The sequence below is a fragment of the Acartia tonsa genome, chromosome 11 (genome assembly GCF_053477335.1).
Source record: "Acartia tonsa isolate MP-2025a chromosome 11, ASM5347733v1, whole genome shotgun sequence".
In the NCBI taxonomy this organism is placed as follows: Eukaryota; Metazoa; Arthropoda; class Copepoda; order Calanoida; family Acartiidae; genus Acartia; species Acartia tonsa.
In genome coordinates, this window is record NC_137270.1 from 43,042,419 (window position 1) to 43,068,384 (window position 25,966).

The following is a 25,966-nucleotide window of genomic DNA, read 5'->3' on the forward strand; positions in this document are numbered from 1 at the left end:
TTATCCATGAGCTTCCTTTTGGTGGATGTTGTCAAAACTGTTGGTGCAAAAAGCGTGGCTGTTATGTTATACATGTCTTTTACATGTATAACATAAATAGATTACTTATTTTAAATAGTGGTACCATTTAAAGGACTAGCTGTTGCACCGCTAGATCCATAAAAGCTAAGCTCTGAAATGGAAGGACAAAACTTGTTGAGTGTCAGAACTGAATAAACTGAATATTAATGCACATGTCTATACAAAATTATAAGTAAATTTGTTGCAAAACTGATTAAATACATGTTACTGTTTAAGGACATACTTACGTTTTTAGGACTTGATTAAAGAGATGCTTCGCTTATAACACTATACCTTGTTGTAATAGGAATCAGTATACTAAAAATCAGATGAATCGGATAATTTTAACATACAAAAATTTGTTGTAAAAAAAGTAAAAAAATCAGCATGTTTTAAATGGACGTACGGATTTTCTGGTAACGATTATAGAGTTGATGCACTTTCAAAGTTGTACCTAACTGTTAAAGGAATCATCATGCAAAGATAGAAATCGATAGGACAATTCTAACCTCTTTAAATTAACGAATAAAGCTAACTGTAACGAACGGACAAAAAAAGAATAAATTTGTTTAAACTTCTAAATAATCTTTTTGAGTTATGGTTTTCTAAACTATACTTAACTAATTAAGGAATCATCATGCAAAGTTTGAAAACTATAGAACGATTCTATCATGCTAAATGTAATTTATGGGCTATCTGTAACGGACAAAATTACCATCTACCCAGATTATAGAAATGGATGTAGAAAATATTAAAACGTGGATATTATGACAGGGGAAAAAGTCGTCAATTAAGCATACTAATTTGGAACTCATTTATTGGTCAGTTTGTTCATACAGTAGGAAGAGAGGAAATGGGGTGGAAAGGATGATCGTTATTTTAGCCTGCTGTGTGTTTCACTTTATTAGAGAAATCTGGTGTAAGATCCAAGTAATAATATATTCATTATGTATATTTTTTTCAGATCAATAATAAGATGAAAAGTTGTGAGTGCATATCACTAATCAGTGGTATGAACAACACAATCATACATTTCTAAATTTCAGGTAATTTATACATACTTTTAAATAGTCTTCATCACTGTTGATAAATAAATCATCCCTTCTGTAGATTAAAATTATTAGTGGAAGAGTTTGAGTAGGGGGAATGCCTTGGCCCCAAACAGGCGCAACTCACTACCATGCACAGTTAGGATCTCCAGACAAAGATCGTGCAATCAAAGGGTTGGTTGTCTGTAATGTACTGTACCCCGGGTATGAGGTGAAGGACCAAGAGTCTGGCCTTGAGTTGACAAGTTGACTGTGTAGTCCAGGTGCAACTCACCCACACGACATTAACATTTAGAATGGTTTTAGATCTTTTTCTTTGCTCTTCTCTACCCCATCGAATACAGAGCATCTAGATGCTAGGCGCAGCTAGTCATATAAAGTAGTAAGGTTTAGTTTTCTAGCTTAGGTAAACTTCAAATGGGCCCGGGATGTGTTTAGTGATACATTACTTTTAATCTTAGTCCTGGGATGGTTTTAGGTCATTTTTCTGCCCTTTACTTCCTATTTAAATACTATGGGTTAAGATATATAAACTTTCCGGAATTTTAAAGTTAGGGGGAGATTTGAAATCTGCATCAAATTTTGAGGATTTTTTTTTTATAAAATTCGTTTTTTCTATAATTCTTTATCTAAAAGCGGAAATGCGATTTAAGTTAATCAATTTTGGCATCTGTGATTGGTGGATTTAAAAAATCTGCGCTCTGATTGGATGGCGTACATCATTCAACCAATTAGAGCGCAGGTAGTTTAAAATCTACCTATCCTATTGGTCAAAATTAATTAACTTAAAATGCATTTCCGCTTTTAGATAAAGAATTATACAAAAAAAACGAATTTTATAAAAAAAATCCTTAAAATTTGATGCAGATTTCAAATCTCCCCCTAACATTAAAATTCCGGAAAACTTATATATCTTACTATGGGTGCAGTTGCATGTAAATTATTTGTCAATATGTAATTCATTTTTGGTTTATATGTCAGCTTCTGAAACATTTTTAAAGATCATTATACCATTAGTAAATAGTTATTTCTCGCATCGTATTATAAACGGCTTTCCGCGGATATAGAATGTACAAGCATGAGATTAAAACTAGTTTTTTAGCCCCGAGGTGCTGAAGGCACCGGCTAAAAAAACTGGTTTTAATCTTATGATTGTAAATTTTTATATTCGTAGAAAGCTGGATATAATACGATGCTAGACATAGTTTTTTCGTATGGATGAGAACCGGTTCCTATCCACCGGATTCGAATGAATACGAGAAAATAAGTTAATTTACAAAACCAATAGATAATATGAATACAATTAATATATATTTATGGCTTTAACAGCTGTTTGTATATATTTGTAAAAAAAAAATAGGTCACTTTTACTATTAATATACTATGTTCTACATTCATGGAAAAGGGAACATACATATAAGATAAACCAGATTTTGTTCAAGCTGTATAGAACTTATATAGTAGGTTTTATAATATATTGAATTATATTTGGGATATTGAACTATAGATTTCTGGAAACAAAATCTATAAACACATTCTCTCATTTGCTGTCTTGAAAATTTTGGGAACTTAATTTCTGATTGGTTAGAACAAACTTTTCCACCAATAATTTGTGGAATTATTTCTTTATTTCTTAACTAGGCTAGAAAATGATGTTAAATTTTCTTAACATGCTCAGAACTTATTTTTGTTTTATTTAATTAACCATTAATTCCATTCTACGATATAAAGTAAAAATATATGCATATGATATTAATCAATTGTAGGTCTAATAAGGTGTTCTGTGAATTCCAACTATAACCAACAACTGAACTAATTAAAAAGATTATAGCTGTTCGGGGGGGTTTGTCTTCCTATCAATTACGACTTAACAATTTCTATGATTTTTGCTTGTTGGTTCTACCTTATTCCTGTGTGCATTCAAACTCTATATATTATTACTTGGGTGTTGCACCAGATTTTTATATACTCTAATAAATGTTCTAAGTCACCCTCCATCCTTTCCCCTCCGTCTTGATGAACGAACTGACCAATAAATAAGGTCCATATTAGCAACCTAAATTAATGACAAATTTTTCCCTGTCAATTTATCCATGTATATCCTACTAATCATAAAACCTACCACAACCAGATAGTTTTTTTTTCATATTTCTGAAAAGACACAATCCTTAAAGGTAATAGAATGTCTATCTATTTTTATATCCAACCGATATGGTTGTCATTTGCATAGGAGCTTTTTAACTTATTTTGTGCAGCAGTGAATGTACACTGCACTGTCTAATTATAGACATTAATCCAATTTACCATTTCCTCATAATTAATTGGTAACGTGTTGATTTACTTCAGTTTTTACCTTTTAGTAGCGTAACTACTTTTTAGTAGGTATGTCCTCAACCATTTATCCTGTATCTAAGCAGTTTTTTCAACAAATTTATATACAATTTTGTTTCGCCTTTTATACATTTATATTCTGATTATTCAGTTCTGACACTTTAAAAGTGTTAATGTTAGTTTGTTCTACCGTTTCAGAGCTTCGCTTTATTGGATGTTGTAGATATTTATTGTTTTCATAATGATTTGTTTTATATTTAGGGACATGGACACAAACTTGTTAAAGCATGGACCTACTAGCAAAACTGTTAACGGTAATAATTAATACTTATATGCACTCAAATTATTGTAGTACACTTTTAAGACTAGCCTTTAAAAAAAAGAATCGAAGAATCGCTGAAATTGTATTTGTTAAAAATGTTCATAATGAAAGAATTTTGGTGATTCTCTGATTTATCTGACCCCTATTCACTATTGTAGTAGAACAAAACAGACAAAGATGAAACAGTTCAATAACCCATTCCTTCCTTATGAAATAAGTATAAATCAAGTTATTGCTAGTGTGTCAAACGCTTTGTTTTTATCAAAGGAATTACTATCTTAAGCAAAAACGTCAAAATCTGAAAATAAATAGAGGGATTATTAATGAAGTTGAGTAAGAAAGGGTGGGATAGGTATGGGTTATAGAATATATTTTGCCTATCAAACGAGGTTATATTTCAAAGATAAAGGGTGTGCTAAAAATACACCTTTTTTTAGAATCAAATTGCGCGGCTTGCGTACACAGTAGAAAAAGCCTACGCATCTTTGTGCTATTTGTACTTTAGTACATCTGTTGAAGGTGTGTAATGAAGGTTGGAAAATACAACAATTGGCGTATTCTTTTTCTTCTGTTTACACAAGCCGCGCGTTTTGAATTTTAAAAGAGGGTGCATTAAGAAAATAGTTTTGAAATATGTTTCTTTAATCTTTGGCTGAACTGTTCTACATATTGTTGTCTTTGTTTCTTGTCATATTTAACAAGCAGGGAGGAATAGGACATCGTTGGTTAAATTAATCTACAACCGTTTCTTTTTTTAATATTTACAAAAACTATAAATTAGCACAGAAAAATTAGGGAAAAGATTAATTTAACTTCCATTGTCCAATCCCTGTCATACTGGAATTAAGTACTATAGTATAGAAAGATTATTGGGACTATTATTAGCTGTTTAAACCCTTTGGCATGTTAATTGTAAGCATGTTTTATGTTTATGATCTTTAATCCAAAAGAATAGTTTAATAAACAATTTCTTAATAAAATAAAAAATATTAAGAATATATGACAACCGCAAATTTGCATGGTAGAAATTTCCTCATAAAAAAATAGCAAATCATTTCAATATAATCTATTGATTTTTTTTCTGTTTTTCGGGCTCAACTTATTTTCAAATGAAAGTAATTTGAAATTTAGGTAGAATGTATGTCTTTCACTTTATATCTCTAAAACTGTTTAACAAATAGAACTGATATATTTAAGACAGCTTTGTCATAGTTTTGTTTACATATTATTAAAAACAATATAAGGTAGCTAAGTCAAATAAATACCCTAAAGATATCTAAAGATATCTCCTGGTCGAAGTCACTATCTATGAATGCTTTGTTATTAAGAGAAAAAAATTATTTTATTGTTCATTTTATTTTAATCTTATTCTTAATTTTTAAATTATTAATTCCTAGCAAAATTGATTTCTATCCACATATATAACAAAATATTTGTTAAAATCAGGGATCTAAAGAGATAAGACAATAACAAAAAAATTTATGAACACCTCCAATGATGATACACAAAATTACCCCTTCTGTAGGTTACAATTATGGTTGAAACATTTTGACACTTAATAATCCAGCCAATCAAAATCAATAAAAGTCAAGAAATTTGCCATCTTATAAGAACACATGTTAAACTTTGGGGAGTGGGACTAGTGTAATAAACAGCCTAATGTTCCCTCAAACCTAAATATGATTCTTTTATCTGTTTCTTTGTTGTAAAAGTCAACTGTTTTGATGTTATTATTATTGGACAATGCACTTTTTTTCAATTCAAAGATGAACAGACAGATTTCACTATAAAACTAGGCGACTGCATCGGATATTTTTAGAGATAGAAAAGTAGATTCTATAAAACAAATCCTATGCTTTTTTTCTGTTCTATAATTACAAACGTTTTTGTGTAGAATGTCTGAAAAACTGTCTGTTTTCTATTGAATAGTTTTAAAACCTAAGAAACTATTTTAGTTTTTTTTAATGTGTCAATTTTACAGGCTTATATGGTCAAAATTAAAGGTTTTCCGGGCTACTGAGGTTAATTTTTAGAAATTAGATGGGGAAAACTATTATTCAATTGGGTTTTCAATCTAAATTTTTCTTTTAAGCTTAAAAAAAAATCTAACTTTTAACAGGGTAAAAATTTTTAATATCAAATCTTTGCTTCTTATTTAAATATTTTACATTTTCATTAGAATCTTTATCTCTATCATTGATATTATGGCCTGGTTGTTTGCAAAGCAATATCTTTTTAAGAAAAGTTACAAATAAGTTGACACAGAGCCCAGAATTTCTAAATCTATAATTGGAAACAATTGACACAAATCATGAAGTAAAGCATGCACATTTTTGAGGACCATAGTTCTATTTAATTTCTTGAAATTAAACTGCTTTTTATATTTTTATTATGCAATTAATGTAGAATATATTTGGATATTATGAAAGGGGAAAAAATTGTCGTCAATTTAGGATGCTTACATCATTCAGTATAAGAAAATGGGTGGAAAAGCGGAATCGTTATTTCAACCAGCTACAAGTTTTTACTTTATTAGAGTACATGATAATCTTGTGTAAGATCCAAGTATTAATAAATCAGCAATGTTTAAAAAAAGAATAAATGATAGCAACCGAGAACTAACTATTCTGTCTACAAATTAAAGCTAATGATATGTGAATAATAGAACCACATTTTTTCATAGATTTCTTGGTCCACATTTTAAGATTTGGATTAATAAGAATTTGTTCAATATCCAAAACATGCATGTTGTTAGTACTCCTAAAAATATGGGAAAAATGTATTTTAGTAAATATTTTTTCTGCAAGAAAACTTTTCATCTATATGTTACATTATCTAAAATCTGTAAAGATGAAATTCAGCAAAGTAACTTTAAATATGTCTAGATCAATTTAGGACATTTTGCAAACCCAATAAACTTTAATGCTTAAGATTGTCCTTATTTGACCTGTGTGTCCCAATGTTGCCTGTTTTACTGTATTGTATAACCTGGGTCTTTTAGAGGAAACTGCCACCGTCAGAGAGGGTTAACTACATTCAGAAAATTCTATTTAAGAAGAAAATCCATGTTGCCAGAGGTGAGTCTCTGGCAATAGAACAAAATACAGTTGGCAACACCACTCAACATGCTTCCTTTAAAGGGACACCCTCCGATTTTGGTGTATTTGCTATGGTTTATATTTATGGTTTAAGCTCAATGGCGTAACTTGGAAGTATAAAAATTAGAGGTTTTATTTAGTAAAATCAGATTGTTTGGATTAGCTTAAAAGAGCTAAAAATACAACTTCAAAAAGGAACAAGATTTCTGTAGTCAAGTGGTTAGTTTATTGGATTATTTGTTCAAAAGAATTGTTCTTCTAAATATTTTCTTGGAATAAAATTATATATGTAGCAAATTCTTCAAAATCTATGGGTACCCCTTTCCACTAGTTGAACCTGCCACAAATGAAAACACCCAAAACACAAATCCACAAAAACCTCATGCTCAAACTAAAGGACTCAAAACTGTTGATTTTGATGCTAAAACAGAAATTATAGAATATAATGAAAATGGTGTTAAGAATAAACCTGAATCTTACTTACAAGTTGTTACCAAAACTAGATCTATTTTAAAGCCTTATAAGGCAGTTTTTAAAGATAAAGATGAAAACAAAGATGATATTGTTGAAACATTTTTAATTGTTGCTAAGAAGAGCAATGTTACTTCTGAAAATTCTTCAAATATTACAAGTAACAATGATATTAATACGTTAACAACAGACACTTCCATTTGCTCAGAAACTTCCATAGAAAAAAGCATTGAAAAATTTGTTCAAAATAATGCTGATAATTTGACTTTAGATTCTTCTAATGTTCAGACAATATCTAAGGAAAATAGCAATTCCTTTGCAACAAATATTTTGCCAATTGCTGTGTATAGAATTGCCAGTGACGAATCTCTGGCATCGGATATTTTTGATAATAACAAAGGTAAGGTTTGGCTTTAAAGATTGTTTTGGCAAGAATTGTTTCCTTTAGTTTGGGAGAGTGTTGTAGATGTTCTTTTAAGATTCCCAATTCCCTAATGGAAGTGTTGACCTTAAGTTATTAAAATATTTGCTAACATAGATCATCTTTCAAAAGGGAATTTTTTACAAATGTATTTTGTTAGCTTTAATAATCTGCACTGCTCTCCTAACTAAAGTTAACATATTTTTGTACTATATAAAAGCCAAAAAGTTACACAAAAACTAAATTATAATATTTATAATATGGTTTGTTATGCAATAATCTTTAATAAATCTTCATATTAAATATTTGTTGACAATTTTTTGGCAATTTCTTTTATCAGACCCATAATAATGTATTTCATAGCTAATATAAAGAAGCTTGTGTTTAACTAATTAAGTAGAATATTAGATATAAATTGTAATACATATTTTTTGGAAAATGTAAAGCACTTTGTTTTGACTTTTAAATTATTATAATTTTATAATGTGTTTAAATAAGCTGTACATAAACTTGCATATCATTAAAAAATTTAAAGAATCATGTTTACAGGTGCAAATATAAAAAAAACCTTACAACTTTTCATAAATACTATTAATACAAAAAGTATTGGGTGATCATTTAATTCATCATGTACATAGACAGGTACACTAAAGGTTTAAATTTCTTACAATTCTTTCCTTTATACTTCATAAAAGAACCACCAGAAAGCTCCTCACAATCAGTTTTAATTTTCTAAAGAAAGCATAAAAAATTTGTTTTTTCTTTTCTTCAAAAGGTTTGTGTGGTCTTCTTTTGAAAACTGCTTACAGATTTTTACATAAAGGTGTTATTTCATAAAAAAATTGTAAATATCAAATTAAAACAAAACATTTAAATGCAAGTTTGTTAAAATATAAACAGTTTTCAAATTTCATTATAAGAAAAGATACTAATTTCTCTATTTTTCAGAAAGAAGCCTTTATAGACCCAAAGAACCAACTGAGCCAAGGAAAAAAATTTTGTCATCTATTTTTTTTTTTACATAATTTGATAAAGTAATGAATTTAAAGAAAGTTTTTGGCAGTTTTTCTCAAATTACCAAGCAATCTTAGAACCAACATCTTTTATTTAGAAATTAATTGAAAATAGATAAAAATTTCACTTTAGTTCAGGTTAGGTTAGGTTATATTGGGTAACAAATAGCCCAGCAGGGTTAGAGCACTGTAGGTATTAATTTTGCTGGGTTAGAGCCTTATCAGAGGTTAGGTATACAGAAATAACACCACCCCCTTATTTTGCTATTTGTTTTTAAAACTATATGTTTTCTTGGTTCTTTAGTGAAAAATACAAAATTGTTATTTATGTAGTTCATCTTCCAGTGCACCTGAAGCAACTGCCACAACAAGTGGTGCAACATCCACAGCATCAACCTCACACACAGCCACAACTTCAGGAAGTGCTACAACCTCAGGAATCGCCACAGCCATTGCACCGATCAAAGGAACACTTACTAATATTTCTTTTATTATTCAATTTAAACATGAAAAAATTAAAGATGAAAAAAAATGTTATTAAAATTTAACTTATCTTGAATCAAATTCTAAACTGATATTAGAATCCTTAACTCACCAATTTGCACTTTAAGGTAAAGAAACCATTGTGTCTAACCTTACATTGAGACATACATAAAAATACAGAAAATATTAATAGATCTCATATAGTAATCAAATAAATGTTTGATCTGTTAAAGACAAAAGATGCATTTTTTACCAAATAAAAAAGAAAGTATGAGTGTCCTTTCATATGCAGCCAATAAAGTTACCAGCACAGAAGATGGGGAGAATACGTCACTGTCTAAAAAGTCAGATACTCAAACACAGGTAAAATATTTATCTATCTTTTCAAGTTTTAATAAATCTATTTATCTGTCTATCAATCATCTATTATCAAATAGTATTTGTATATATCTCTGCACCTATCTGTTAACACTTCTACCTTTCCTTATTCTCTTAATTCTTTTTTATCTTTCCTATCTGTCTATCTTTCAATCCATTCATCTTCTTTCCATCAATCCATCTATCTTTCCATCCATGTATTTATCTTTTCATAAAATTATCTATCTTTCCATCCATCTATCCATCTTTACATCAATCTATCCATGTTTCCATCTATATATCTATCTTTCCATCCATTTATCTATCTTTTCACCCATTTATCTATCTTTCCATCTTTTTACCTATATTTCCATTCATTTATATATCTGTCCATCTATCTATCTGAATCCAAGAACTATCTAACCATCAATCTATCTATTTAAATGATTTTATAATCCTAACACTCTTTCCTTTTCACCATTTTTTTCTTTTTCAAAATTGCATAATCATTAATAAATAAGGCATATACTAAGTCTAGAAATAATTTTTTGATAACTTACGAAACTCAAATAGTTTCGAAAAATAATTAGTGTTCTTGTAATAACCAAGAAAAAATAAAGAACAGCCATAGCAGATTAGTAATCCTATTTTATAAGAAGTAGAATGAAATTAAGTCTTTAGCTTGTAACTACTAGACCAATAGGGTGTTTTTTTCAAATTTGAAAAACTATAATCTTTTTATCTGTGTAGTTCAACACCTGGCCAAGAAAGAATAATATTCATTGGACTGTGTATTATACTAAAACACAAATTTTAATAAATTTGTTGTGTTAGAAGCTGCGAATACTTTTTAAAAATCTTGATTGATTGGTGAAACTAAATAGCATTTTTCACCAATAATTCATAGATAGGGTAGTTTCATTACTTGAAATGGTGATGTACATTAATTTCTCGTTCATTGTATTATCCCTTAAGATATCTAATGATTAATAGGTGAGAAAATCCCGACAATTTAATTTGCAAAGAACCGCTAGACTATATAATTACAAAAATGCTTTGGCTACATTGTAATAAATGAATATAATTGTTCTGTTTTATCAATAGCAGGAGTCTCATTAAGTCTTGGAGTAGCATTATTGGCAAACAAAAAATACACAATTTAGTTATTTCTTATATTTTTATCAATATAACGATAATGAACAGGAAAAAGGATATTTTCATGATAAACAAAACAATATAATAATGGATAAGTATTTAAAACGTTCATTAGAATTCTGTAAAATAAAACTGACTCAAATTTTTACTTTCTATTTCACGTTTTCTTTTCTTATTTAGCATTTTTACTGCTAGCAAAATGTAATTTAGCCCACACAGGTTGCGAGTCGTCCTAACTTTATTTAATTTCCGCAACCTGCAGGTGAAATCCGGCTGCATTGGGCTAATATTATTATTACCTAACTATGCAACTATTATCACATAAAACCTAAATTGGTTTATTAAGCCTATACATTACACTGGTATCCAGTGTTCATAATCACATTAACTTATTGATTGAAAAAAAGCTTTGGTTACTTTAAATAGATTTTGATTATTTTTTTCATACTACTAGTAACCAAATACTAGTACTTCTAAAAATAATAAATGAATTTTATTTCCTTAAATTTTAATCTTCTGAAAGGGTATCCGGAAGGATTTATTATCATAGAGGAACGTGTTTACCAATATCTGAGGACAATTTTAACAACCTAAATTAACGACAAAATTTCCCCTGACAATATATCCATATACTAGCGATACGCCCCCTAGAGGCCTCTAGGGGCACTTGAGAAGGGGAGAGTCAAATTTGATAACCCAATTTCTTATTTTAGATTTTAAAAAAATTTAGGGGGGGATTTTTCATTTTTTTGGGGGGTGGGGGAGTCCCACACCCAAAGAAAATAGTTATAAACCTTCCCGGGACCTATGAGAAGCTACCCTGTTAAGGAGAACCCGATCGGTTCAGCGGTTAGCGAGATCCTTCGGTACAAACAAACACACAGACACACAAACATCATGTTACTTTAGTATAAGGATTTCCTATCCATTAAAATATTTATTATTTCAGGCCCCTGAAAGCTTACGGAAACAGGATAGCATAGACGAAAACATAGAAACTTTAAAATCACAGGTAAACCATGGGGAGACGTTAACTTCCAACTATTCACTTTGTCTGTCTGTACGTCAGTCTGTTGAGCTGCAATGAATTTTTTTTTAAATGGATGTTTAGATTAGTATGTCTATCTTTTATACAGAGAAGGACTTTGAAATTCTCAGGGGATAATGTCGCAAAATATTATTCAAGGACTATTTTACAACTCTCTAAAAAATACTGGTTTTGGAAAGGTGCATTAGTTAGTTTAGAAAATATGAACAATGATAAAATAGTTATATTATGAGTGCAAAGAAAATAAAGTATAGAATAAAATTCATGTAGATGATTCCTCCTAGCTTAAAATATAATTAGAACTTTTTAAAGAACCAATATGTTCGTGGCTTTTAGAATCACGTTATGATGGCTATTACCTCCCACCACTCAGAAAAAAGTTTTGTTTAAAAAGGGGTAAATCTGATTTATTTTCAAACATTTTAAGTGTGGTCTACTTCATCCCAAATTCGTATATGAAAGCAAACACCGGTTTAACCCCCAACTTTATTAAGTAAATTAGGTATATGTGAATAAGTACATGCTTTAATTAATTCAGCCAATAAGGAACTGGAGGCAGCGTCAATTGGTTAATGCTATAAGCAAGTTTCAGGCTATTGGATATTTGACTACAGCCATTATAATCAGCTGCCAATTGGCTGATTTTATAGGCAAAAAATAAAAGTTTCACTATCACTTTCAAAAGGAGGCCGAAACCTAACTTTCCGTCATATTTCCAATCCAATATCCCTGAAAATTCTATAGTAAATATGTGATTTACTCGTTTTTTTATCAGAGATAGGCGACTGAATTTTATAATATTTCGCTGACCAACATAAAACATCCTTAGATAAATATATCAACAATCGCTATAGATGGACTTGCCGATTTTATTTGCAGGTTGAACTAGCACTGAAAAATATCCACTCCGACCAGATAGAAAATCTAAGTGTTGGCCAAACTAAAATATCAAAGTAAGTTTTTTCTATATATTGGCTGTTTTTAGGCCACTGTCTTATTCTTTATTCTGCGATAGATTTACAAAATATCTCTTTTAGAGTATGCTAATTTTTTACATAGTATGCTTTATGTAACTCACAAAATAATTTCATCCTTCGCTTCTAGCATCTAAAGGATTCATCCCAAGAGAGGTTGGCGCTTTGAAAACTAAACCTTGGAGAATTACTAAGGTTTCCTTAAAATTGTGAACGTTTGGTCCAACCGTTTATGAGATCTGTAAGGACATACATTACACACAAATTAATACTTTAAAAGCGCGGCTTTTCTATAATAAGGGTCGGTCCGTACGTACGTCCGTTACAAATAGATTTTTTCGTTAATTTAGGCATGTTAGAATTGTCCTATCGGTTTTTAAACTTTGCATGATGATTCCTCAAGTAGCTAGGTACGACTTGGAAAGCGTAGCAACTCTATAATAGTTACACAAAGGTCCGTACGTATATTTTAAACAAGTTGATTTTTAACTTTTTAACAACAAATTTTAATGTGATGTAATAATCAGATTGATTTTTGGAGCACTGATTCCTATTACAACAAGGTTACATTATTAGAAGCAAAGCATCTTTAAAATCAAGTCCTAAAAATGTAAGTATGTTTTTACACAGTATTGTATGTATATTTGAGAAGTTTTGCAACAAATATACGTATAATTTGTGTCAAACTTTTATGTTTTATTTTTTCCTTTTCAGTTCTGACACTCTACTAGAACTAATGTTCGTCTGTCCTACCGTTTCAGAGCTTCGCATTTATGGATGTTGTTATCCTTGTATTTTCTATGATTCCATTGAAATATTCTATAACCTTATTATTTAAATATTGTAGAGACAAAGCTGTAATATTAAACTGGGGAAAGAATACAAGTTTACCACAGACAGGTGAATAGATGTTTCTTATTTCAATATTCGTGTAAAATTGTCTGTAATACAATGTTATAAATGGCTGAGAACCGGTTTTAATCAAACGAATATTAATTGGTTTCGAAGTGATACTGGAAAATATCAGATTCATTTCCACTTGATCAAAACCGGTTCTGAGCCATGCTCTGGGATGGTGTTTTAGCTTTCATGATTTTGTTACAGGAATCATCATACAAGATTTAAAATATATAAGATTATTCTTATGCTCTTAAATTTGCATCTTTCAGAAAAGATTAAATTTTATGAAATAAAAATAAACAATGTTAAAAAAATCATTTTGATTTTAGAATTAAACAAGCGGGGGTTTAAATTTGAGGCTTATGCACGGCTGAGGTGCGGATGTCGAGCCCAGATTATAAATTATTATACTTTTAGACTCTGATCAAGATTCTGATGATGATGGGTTGGTTCTCTATGTTGCCATCAGATACAAGAAATCAAAAGGTACAGTCACACAGTGCTATTACAAGCAACCTCATTTTTCTACATAGAGTCCCTACAGGGCCCTAGGTGAGTATCCGCTGGTATCCAATTAGATAAAGTAGTAAGTTTTTTTTTCTGAAGATAAGAACTCTAGACAAGAAGTGCTGGACTGGTTGAGTTCTCCTTTTTAGTGGCACTTAAAAGAATAGTTTTATAGAATTAGCAATCTATAATACAATGTAGAACGATGACTGTCTGTCTGCCCATCTTAAGCTTAATATCTCGGTAACTGCTGAACCAATTGGGCTCTACTCTTCAGGGAATATATATATACTGGTCCTGCGATGGTTTTACGCTATTTTCTCTTTCTATTACCTCTTGAAGCTAAGCCCCCAGATACCAGGGAGAAACCGTTAGGTAGTTTATAAAATGCTAGCGGATTCGCTCCTAGAATCTAAGGGCTTTGCCCCATGTGGTAATTTTAAAAAAAATAAAAAATAAAAAAATGTCTGGTGCTTCCAATTTATATGAAGTAGTTTCCCCGAATTTTTTTTTTTGGGGGGGGGGTATTTTCATTTTTGGGGGGTGGGGGTGTCTCATCCCCAAGAAAATAGCTTAAAACCACGACAGGGCCAATAGGTATATACCCTAAAGAGTAGAATCCGATTGGTTCTGTGGTTATCGAGAACTTAAGGGACGGACGGACAGACAAGCTACTTTGTATTACAGATAATGTTTTTTCTATGTGTCCAACTCACAAACCAATGAACCAATCCACATCTATACTTCTCTTAAATTTTAATTATTTTTTTTCTGTCATAATTTCATTTTTGGCCTTGTCCTTGAGGCTAAAATTACATTATCCTACTTTTTTTTTACAAATTGTGCACTAAATCTAAGTACTCTCACCACACACAGGGACAATTTTATATAAAAAGAATTGTATCCGAATCTTTTACATAGTGTCTGTGTAAATTTTTAAAAAAAATAATATTTCATGTAACATTTCATTTTTGATAACTTTTGAACAGATTGAGTTCTCCAAGTTAGGTAAGCTTCACATTCAACTCGGGATAGCTTATGGCTTTTTTATTAGTAGATTTAAGACTTGTTATGGTAGACCTGAATGCTAGGGGCTATATAGTATGAATAATATCTATGAATATCTGTCCATCTTTATAATATTTTTGTTGCTCGTAATAGCACAGTTTAATCCAAGTTGCACTCTTTCAAGTTTATGTTCCAATGGAACAGTTAACATGCAAAGTTGACTGTATTAAATGGAACTCATTTACTGGGCAGTTTGTTCATCAAGTAGGAGGGGAGGGGATGGGGTAAAATAGTGGATGTTAATTTTTTAGAAAACATGAAATTTATAAATGATATATGAACACCTCATATTATATTGATTAAATTAAAATTATTAATAGTTTTGACACTACTGGTATTTATTTACAAATAATGATTTAGTAAAGTTTCCCAAAATTTTTAAGCCATCAGATAAGAGAACTTGTTCATAATTATTACATAAATATATTTGTATAATTTACAGTCCAATGTCCCCTTACTTATGTTAATAGAAAATATACATTTTGATTATTTTTTTTGCTATGTTCTGGCTTAATTGTATCTGAAATTTCGCATGAACATTTATTTAATGTCAAGACTAACAAACTTTGCTCAGACTTTTACCTGGATATTTTTTTGTTAAAGCCAACTTTGCTTGTGCATCATTTAAAGGGGAGAGGAATATAACAACAAAGGAAAACATCCATAAGAAGCAAAGCACACGAAATCATGTATGGACAAACTGACAATGTTAGTTTTAGGCTATTTTGTATCCCTTTTATATACCCCTAAATAATAGAGGTGAAGTAGTTAGTAGAAAAAGAAGTTGTATTAATGGTAACCAAATTTATACGTAAACTGGAATTTAAAGTTTTTATGATTCCATACTTCATACAATAAAATTGCAACTTTACAATACCTCCTAAAATTTGCAAATTTTTATGCAAGTTTTTATGAAAGATTTTAAAATAAATAGTTATTTATCGCATCGTATTATAGACAGGTTTCCAAGGATATTATGATAAAATAATTTTTAAAAAATCATTTTGTAAATCCTCGGGGGTTATTACTAACAAAATTGGTATTAATTTAAAGATTTTTATTATGATGTTTAAGTGTCAGGGTTGGGGGGGAGGGGGTGGATTCATCCCACTATACCCCGCTTCTGCACGCCTCTAGCTTAATATTAATAAAAGTTCTTCTTTCAATTCAATAAAACATTTTTTTGAGTGCACTGCACAATCACATACTTGTTGAAGACCTAGTTAATTTCTTTTTAGATATTTAATGTATTTTGAGTATCATATTAAAAGTGTAATTTATTTTGAAAATAGATTTTTAATTTATTTAGATCCGGGTGATGAAAATAACAACGCAGATAAAGAAAAGGCAGCTTCATCTTCAGGTAACGTTTTTCCAGTATGGCTTCCAAACCGATTAACATCCGCTGGATTAGAATCGGTTCTAAGCAATACTGAAAAATCATGTTTTGTATCATATTATATCCAGTTTTTTGTTTTACAAAATGTACATTCATAATATTCAGACCTGTATTGTTAGCCCGTATTCGGCATCTCGGTTTCAATCTTAAGGTGGTAGATTTTTAAATCAGCGGAAAGCTGTTTATAATACGATGCGGCGATAATTAACTAATATGTATAATGCTTTTAAAGCAAAGATTTATAAACAATAATAGTCGGTCTGTACCATCTGTACAGAACGTTGGCATACCAATATTTGATTCTCGATGACAGGCAAATTAAGGGTACGATTATTTACAGCACATATTCTATAAATATGGGGTTATCCCTTGCTTTATTATAATAATAATGATTAAATTTTAAATAATGAAACATTATGAAACAATGTTGTATATAGTATAGCTTTTAAACCAAGGTTGTTTTTGTTTGTCCATTAAGATCCCTTTTACCATTAAACCGATTGACTTCTTTAATTTAGAGAATCTGCACAGAGAGGTTTATGGTTTTTCTTCAAATATTAGTCTTTGGATTGTTTTAGGCTTCTTTTAAGGACTCTTGTGCCTACTTTTATGCCCAAATTTAAGAACAGAGTCCTTAGATGCTAGGGGTACAGACGCTCAGGGAGTAAGGGAGGGGACAATGGATCGAATATTCAATTTTTAGTAGTCTCAGACTTTGGGTACTGGCTTAAAGGGAAGGTGCAAGAATTTAACAGTTTCTGACGAAGTTTGGGTACTAGCGCATAAAATGCCGCTACTCGTTTGAATCTAGCAGACAGAAAGTTGGGAATACACAGCCCCCCCTCCATACTCTATTTCACTCCCCTCTCCTCTTATCTCCCTTTTATTAAGCACACGATAGGAAAAGGGAGAAGTGAGGTATGGGGGCATGGGGCAAGGGAAATAAACTGGATAAAAAAGGGACAGGCTGGCATATTGGCTCATATTTTTGCCCAGCCAGCCAGCAGTTGGCTGTTTCCAATAATCGTGTTAGATAGAAATTGCACTATAAAACCTCAATATATTTTATCGAAAACAAGATGTGATTTTGCTTTGCATGATTTTTTTCTTAGTTTATAATTTTCTAAATTCAATGAACAAACCCTTTACAATTTCCTCCAAATTTTATGGATTAGTGTGGATTTCATTGCCTGTCTTTTTAAACTCTTATATTGAATAAATTTCCATTGTCCTCTCCCTTACTCCCTGACAGACGCTAGAACTATAAAACTTAAACATTAATAGACAGATAACCTTGATTCAACAATGTAGTACAACTTTATAACCATAGAATATTACGAATAGAATAAGGTTTTATACTAGAATAGTTATTTATCAAATTGTATCATAAACAGGTTTCCGTGGATAAAAGATTTAAAATTATGAATTTAAATTGGTATTAATCTTTTGATTTTATTTTAATATTCGTAAAAATTGTCTGTAATACGATGCTATACATGATTTTTTAGTATGGCTTAGAACCGGTTCTAATCCTGCGGATATTAATCGGTATTGAAGCCATGCTAGAAATAGATGTATTACCCTCTAGATGATCAATCATACACAATAATCCACCAAAAGGAATTTATAGCAGACAATGATAATATGATTGCTGTTTGTTTTTTGTTTTTAAATGATTTATTCATCTCTTGGAAGAAATCATACAGAATAGAATAATTAAAAGGAGCATATTTTTACATTTAAATTTTATATGTAGTAACCTTTGACACAAGCTGTCACATATGAGTTAATCTAATAATACGAGCTAAAAGGTTTTTATAGTTTTCAAGGGTAGGCTAACAGAAGTGCCAGGTTTTATGAAAATACCTATGAACAGCTTTTAAGACACATGTCTTGGCATACTGGAAACAGTAAAAACTAGGGAGGGAGGAGATGTTGGGCTTTTAATTACACTGCTTTCCAACGTTTTATTACCACGTTTTCTTATTATTTAGCTTAAAACTTTGGGTATTTTTATCATATTTGGATATGTTTATTCAATGAAAATGCTATAATTATTCTATGTAGATTGTAAATTTTAGTCAGGGATCTTAAGGGATAGGTCATTGACCAATAATTTATAAACATACCAAATGATAATTTATAAAATATTATATATTTCACCTTTTTGGGTTGAACACTGATAGTATGAACCAATCAATTAAGATTTAATAAAAGCCCGCAAAGTTTGGATGTCAACAAATGAAGGAGTGGGTTGAATAAAACTTTGGAGTCTAGTGTAATTTAGAGTTCAATAATAAAGGTACTAAGAAAGAGAGGGAATGTCTGATTGAGCCAATAGGAGAATCGCATCGGAATTTACATTGGATCTCATTGGTTGAAATTATGTACACATTTTCCTACGAAGGCATGTTTTTTTTCATTTCATACATACATAAAAGTCAGCTGTTAACAGTATATTTTCTTAGTAGAAAGCTTTGCGGAATCAGAATTAATTGCCCAAAAATTTCGTTTACAATTTGAAAGCTTGAAACAAAGTTGGATTCTTAAAAAAAAGTTAGGCTGGCAACTCGCTGGTGAGGCAAAATTATTTTTGTGAAAAATCCTCCAAAATCGAAAAAAAAAATTTACAAAAATGAAATAAAATCTTAAGAGGGTTATTAACATATGATTTTGTTTAATTTTTGTAGATTTTTAATGTGCTTTTGGATGATTTTTCACAAAAATAATTTTGCCTCACTATCGAATAGCGAGTCTATCATTTTTAAAGAATCCACATCAGCTTGAGTCGAAAGTAAACAATACTTTTGTCTGCTAGGAATGTTCTCTCTTAGATTTGACGAAAAAAGGGTTCAGAATATTCTTCTACTCTTCTATTTCTATTAGTTCAATGTGCCCTCCCTCCCTGAATTTTAGGAGTATAAAGTTTTCAAAGGAAATTATACAATTAATCAAATACTGCAGAGTATGGCGTGGTTATTCAATAGCATAGTAATTTATTAATTATTTTACTACTGGATGCTGCATTAGTAGCATATATGGCTTTGTATTTGAAGGAGGATAGAAAAGTAGAAAAATAGCCTAAAACCATACCAAGCATCCCAAAATTAGGTTCTATAGTTATGGAGATCTTAACCGACAAACAGAAACATTGCTACTTTATATAACAGGATATATCATATATTTATTTTTTTTAAAATAAAATTTCATAATAGATTCATTACTTGTTTACTAGTTAACATTTATAATGGTCGGCATGGTTTGGCTGATAAGTGGTTAATAAAATAACAGCAGCATTTGATTTTTTATAAATTTATCTATAATACAAAGTAGAGCGATGTCTGTCTGTTTGTTTGTAGCGAAGCATCTCGCTAACCGCTGAACCGATCGGGTTCTCCTTTACAGGGTAGCTTCTCATAGGTTCCGGGAAAGGTTTATAACTATTTCCTTGTGGGGTGGGACACCCCTAACCCCCCCAAAAAATGAACCCCCCCCCAAATTTTTTTTTAAATTTTCTGTAAAATCTAAAACACGAAAAATTAGTTTGATAAAACCTCTTGGGCCAAAGCCCCAAGAGGCTAGGGGCGAAGCCGCTAGTAGTTGACATAAGCCACTAGCATCAGATTGTTTATAAAACGCAGATTAATCAGAGCTACGGAGTGTTTTGCATGCTTAGACAGCTGCCTAGCAAGAAATAGCGGTTAGCTGTTCAAAAATCAAACGGCTGAATGCAATACTAAAATATTTAAGGCATATTTATCAAAAAGACCGTATTATTGTGTATGCTATAAAACTTCCACGCCAAAGACATAATAATCTTTCAAACTAATCAAATAGAGCTCTCATATTGTCTATTTTAGCGTAAAAATAAGGTATTACCAGGGATCTCAGGGAATAAGACAATGTAAGACAAATTTTTTACACCCATAAAATTATGACAAAAACAAATTTACCCCTTCTGTAAATTTTTGGTTGAAATAAATTTGATAAAAGTCCCGGAGATCTTAAGGAAAGTCATTAAAGATCGTATTATAAAACTTTGGATACCAGTATTATTAAAGTATTTTTCATATTACGATTGGAAGAAACAATTAATTTTCGAGCATTTTTTTAGAATTTTCATTTTTAAATAAAAAAAATCTATAAAAAATGGTTTTAAGAGAGGTAAAATATTTGTCTATCAGTATTTTCCTTGCGGTTTGTCTTTGAAGATCTCTTAAATGCACAGGAATGAATGATTTTATGTTTTAAATTTCAAGTTTTCTTTTCCAGCTTCGTAAATATTCCAAAGAATATTAATTTTTAGTATGGCTTCGAAACCGATTAATATCCCCTGGTTCTAAGCCATACTTTGAAAACATGTATAACATTGTATTACAGACAAGTTTACAAATATAATGATATAAAAATCGTAAAATTGATACAAGTTTTGTTAGGCCGTGACTTTGGCTCCTCGGGACCGACAAACCTTTCAATCTTATTTTTTTCATTTTAATATTTGCGGAAAGCTGTCTACAAAACCATTCAATAAATAACTATTATATATCTTACCAGAAAAACAAAACATACTTTGCTTTGTAATAATGAAGCTGAGTTATGATAAAATAGTCTAGAACTGCAATCTAACTTCTGAAGAAACTGAAACTAGTTTTGTCATTATTGTATGTTGTAGTTATTCGAGAATTGTTTGAAAAAGAAATATTAAATTTAAAAAATGACCATCTCACACTACAGAATATTATGCCTAATCGATTAATGAATCACTTTTTAAAAAGATATGTTAACGTGCAATTTGCTCCTTTTATACAAACTCGCGGCTGCGTTCCTAACATCTAGGACCTAAATCTAACAAAAATAGCATAAACCATCTAATAACCTATAGAAAGCTTCCTTACAATAAAGAACTCAATCGTTTTAGTGGTAAGCGAGATATTAACTAGCAAACAAAAACCTGCTACTTTGTTAAATAGAAAATTTTAAATGATACATTTTTAAATTTAAGAGTGTCTCTTTAACCAAAGTTTTTCGTGTTGTTTGCTTCTTATTCTCAAGTCTGGCTCAGATATTAGACAAATAAATATAGAAATATCCAGAGATATAAAGGGATAATACAATGGTAAATAAATTGATGTACATTCCCAATGATGATACACAAAATTACCCCTTCTGTAGATTACAATTGATAGTTTAGACAGTGACACTCAATTAAAAAAAAAATAATCAAAAATCAATAAAAGTCCCAAAAGTTGTGAAGCCAACGAATAACAAACTTTGGGGACTAGTGGAATAAACGGCCCTTAGATATACGTCATTATACTTAAATTAATTATTTAACACTCATCTTAAATTAAAGATTAGGGTGGGCCCATTTCCCCCTTTTTTTTAGATTTTACTGTTATCATAAGTTGTGGAAGTCATATATATGTATGATAAGCCCCATTCAAGTTTCAAAAGTGACTTGGCTCTTATAGCTGCCGGCGCGCGGTGGGTATAAAAGGTGCCCACCCCCCTATAAAACCAAAAATTTGAATTCCTTCAAATACAGGCATGTTGCATATCAAAATGACCGCATTGAAATGCTGATTACGAATCTGAAAACCGTTTTGAAAAATATTGCTCCTAGTTCGAATAAGATCTCATTAAGTACCTAAAAACAGCTGATTTAGTCAAAATTGTTTATTTTGGTAGATTTTTTGAAAATCATTTCAGACTGAATCAATATTTTTCAAAACGGTTTTCAGATCTGTAATCAGCATTTCAATGAGGTCATTTTGATATGCAACATGCCTGTGTTTGAAGGAATTTTAATTTTTGGTTTTATAAGGGGGCGGGCACATTTTATACCCCCCGCGCGCCCGTTGTTTTTGGATTAAAAAAACTCTTTCAAGTTTCACAGGGTTTTAGTCTGGCCCAGTAACCCTTGCCAATGTCTACTAATGTGAAATTCCAAAATCGACCGACCCTATTAAAGATATTGGCTGAAAACTTTGAACACTACTAGTTTGGAACCATCCAATTTCAATACAATAAAAAACAGATTGGGATCCAACTAAAATGATATGGGATTAGACATTGGACGATAATTTGATGTATACTCCCAATTAAAATCAACAAAAGCAGCCATTCTTTAATATAAAATTTGTTAGAACAATGCTAGTTTTTAAGCCAATAAATGAGAGAATGTCTTTATAAAACTTTTGGTTCCAGTACAATGTACCATCCAATTTCCCCACCCTACTAGGATAATAGCTACAAAATAGACAAATATTATATTTTATCACAAAATGTCACTCTATTTATTTTACTTCTATTGCCTGAAAAAGACTGGTAAAGGTAAAGAGACAATTGTAAAAGTTGTGTAAAAAGAGGAAAATTAGTTGGTTTTTGTTTGGCCTTGTATTTCATTTTCAAGTTCAGCAGCCGCCGCTGCAATAGCAGCACCACGGCGGCTGCGACTTTTCTAGCAGTGCAGTAACTTTAACGATGAAGAATAAATGCATAAAATACGTGGATATTAAAATATTATGACAGGGGAAAATTGTTGTCAATTTAGGTTGCTATTCCGCTATCATTTATTGGTCCAATTCGTTAATCCAATAGAATCAATTGTTATCTTAGCCTGCTTTAAGTTTAACTGTGTTAGAGTGTATGAGAAACTGTTGTAAGATCCAAGTAATAATAAATCCATATTATTAAGTTGTTGTCAGTGAATAAGTAATTAAGTTATTATTGTATTAACGTCACGCAGCTGCGCTCCTAGAGATTTGTATTTAAAGGGAGGAAATAATTAGTTTATGTAAAGCTTCCCTGACATGGAGAACTCAATCGGCATAGTTGTTAAAGAGATCTTAAAAACTTTATTACTTTACCTACCATAATTGAATTTTTAAGTAAATTTTTAGAAGCAACTTACAGTGCCTATAAAAAAAATTACGCCATACAATACAAATGACCAATGATAGGCCTGTATACATTTAACTATTGTTCATTTACAATGTATATCGGCCTATCAGTTGTATTGTATGACGTCATACTTTTTTTACAGGCACAATAAGCTGCTTAAATTTTCTATGCACTATTTTTATATCCTTGTTTTTTTTTATTGAAAACACATTGCCTTTTTAAAAATTTTAGTAAAGAATTGAAGCGGCAATTGAATCCTGTTATTTTTACCTTCTTGATTTATTAGTCTTTAAGCCTGTGTAATTTGTCTTATTATAAGCTGCAACTTAATAAAGTTTAAGAATAGTCCCTTTCGTGGCAACGCCCATTAAGGGGCGATTCTTCGTATTTTTAAAATGGCTTTTTATATGTTATTTTAGGTTAGGTTAGGTTATATTGTGTTAGGTGATTGCCCAACAAGGTTAGGCAATTGGCCCCGCTGAGTTAGAGCCCCCTAGAAATAGGAGAAAAGCTTCTGTGAAAAATACGAAAAATCGCCCCTTAAGGTGCTTTGCCACGAAAGGGACTATACCCCAAAGTTTTAATGTTATAATTGTCAAATTTACTGCAGTTTCTAACATCCTAGCATTAAGTAAAATTATAGAGGGAATATGCAATGCAGGGACCCAAAGAGATAAGACAATGGTTTGATAAATTGATGTATATTGCCAATTATACAGACTATAAAGTAATGATTAATCGTCCTAGGAATCCTTTCCAAACATCTAATGAATAGGATCATTATATAAAGTAAAAATTACTGTCAAAAAAGTATAATAAATATGTTGTGTATTGGCGTACAGACATACAAATAAAAGATACACGTTATGCAAATGCATCTTTGCTTAAATAATTCTGTTACAGGTACATCTTCAGATCCAAGCTCATCACAAGATCCAGGTATAATTATTTATACTAGCGGCTTTGCCCCCTAGGGCCTCAAAGGGCACTTAAAGCTACATAATAAAGGAGAATCATATCAGTTCAGCGGTTAACTAGATCCTTAGGTACAGACAGACACACGGAAGCTACTCTGAAATTCGAAATGTCTTTCCGCCTGTCCCTAAGACACGTTTTGGAGGAATCATGATTTTCTCTTCTCCTATATAAGATAGAAAGCCGAAACTTCTGGTCAATATTTTCATCATTCTGGATCATAATTAAGTATAAAACATTCATTTTGTGCCATTTTTTTCGCGTTTTTAGTTCGTGGTTTTGTGCTTTGCTACTTAAATATGTTGTCATCCTTGTTATAAAGAAAATTTGCAATGAAATATAATACTATCGTCTTTATAGATGCTGTAGTTCCTTTCAACGCCGATGATGAAACAGATAAACCAACCGCCAAAGATGGTGAAGCTTGGGGAGAAAGTCAGGTAAATTACTTGGCTTATAAAATGAGGTAGATGCCAAATGATGACCATTTATGACACAGTATTATAGAGAGTTTTTAGTGGATATTAAAATAAAAATTGGGCCTAACAAAAATGGAAGTAATTTTATGTTTTTATTTTGATGTTGATGGAATATTGTCTGTAATTCGAAGCTATTCTGTAAGACTGATAATCGATGCTATACCAAACTTTAATTTGTTTAAGTTGAAAAGTTTGAACACTGCTAGATTGAACCAATCAATCAGGATTTTATAAAATTTCAAAGGTTTTGAGCCAACGAATAAGAGAAAGTATATATTTAACTTTGACTACCTTCATAATGTACTATAACTCTTTATTTCATATCCAAGTTTTAAATGACAACGTAACAATTATAATTAGGTATTTTATAGAAAGTTTATTAATACAGACTTATTACAGGAAAGGGAGGATACATAAGACGGTAAATTATATGTAAACTGGTCCCCAAAGTTTTGTTAACACGTTCTAACATTTATTGGTTTAAAATATTTTATCAATTATTGATTGGATTGTACAACCTAGCAGTGTCAAATTCATTATTTATTTTAATCATAGAGGATAATTATGTTTTTTGCTTTTGAATGTATTTTTAAAAATCTTTTACTCCTTTATATAAATTTGAAGATCTAAAGGGATAAGAAAATGGCCGATAAATCCTTATGTCCCCAAAATTTTTATGCCTTCTGTAGATTACAATTAATGCTTGAAAAGGTTGAATACACAACTTAAAGTCCGGAGCGAAGCGACGTGTATAGGGTGCCTTAGTACTACAGGGTTAGGCCTGATTCTCGCAACCTAGCAAAATTCAATAAAAGTCTCCAAAGTTGTTATGCTATCGAATAAGAAAACGTTATTAACAGACCTATAGTATAGATGTACATACAGACAACTACCTCCCTTCCCTTTTCAATAACCTTATTCGTCTGCTTCTAAATTATTTTCTGTTACTTGGC

At 30.8% G+C, this 25,966-nt stretch overlaps 1 protein-coding gene and 1 long non-coding RNA gene across 3 annotated transcripts in view; both read left to right on the forward strand.

Moving 5' to 3' along the window:
* Window positions 1-1,022: 1,022 nt before the first annotated feature.
* On the forward strand, window positions 1,023-8,740 carry LOC145331942 (uncharacterized). Of its 2 annotated transcripts, XR_013883963.1 has the most exons (4): window positions 1,023-1,106; window positions 3,702-3,754; window positions 6,764-6,839; window positions 8,701-8,740. It is a non-coding gene; the product is annotated as an uncharacterized LOC145331942 (long non-coding RNA). The 2 variants fall into 2 exon arrangements; XR_013883962.1 differs by lacking the exon at window positions 8,701-8,740 and having other exon boundaries at window positions 6,764-6,901.
* A 778-nt stretch (window positions 8,741-9,518) lies between these two features.
* The window catches only part of LOC145331295 (uncharacterized), a 25,081-nt gene continuing 8,633 nt past the window's right edge, over window positions 9,519-25,966 (forward strand). Inside the window, exons 1-8 of the mRNA XM_080175912.1 lie at window positions 9,519-9,611; window positions 11,710-11,772; window positions 12,688-12,761; window positions 13,630-13,682; window positions 14,100-14,168; window positions 16,567-16,620; window positions 24,463-24,498; window positions 24,895-24,974. Coding sequence (XP_080032038.1) covers window positions 9,519-9,611; window positions 11,710-11,772; window positions 12,688-12,761; window positions 13,630-13,682; window positions 14,100-14,168; window positions 16,567-16,620; window positions 24,463-24,498; window positions 24,895-24,974 — 522 coding nt within the window. The remainder of the gene's footprint in view (window positions 9,612-11,709; window positions 11,773-12,687; window positions 12,762-13,629; window positions 13,683-14,099; window positions 14,169-16,566; window positions 16,621-24,462; window positions 24,499-24,894; window positions 24,975-25,966) is intronic.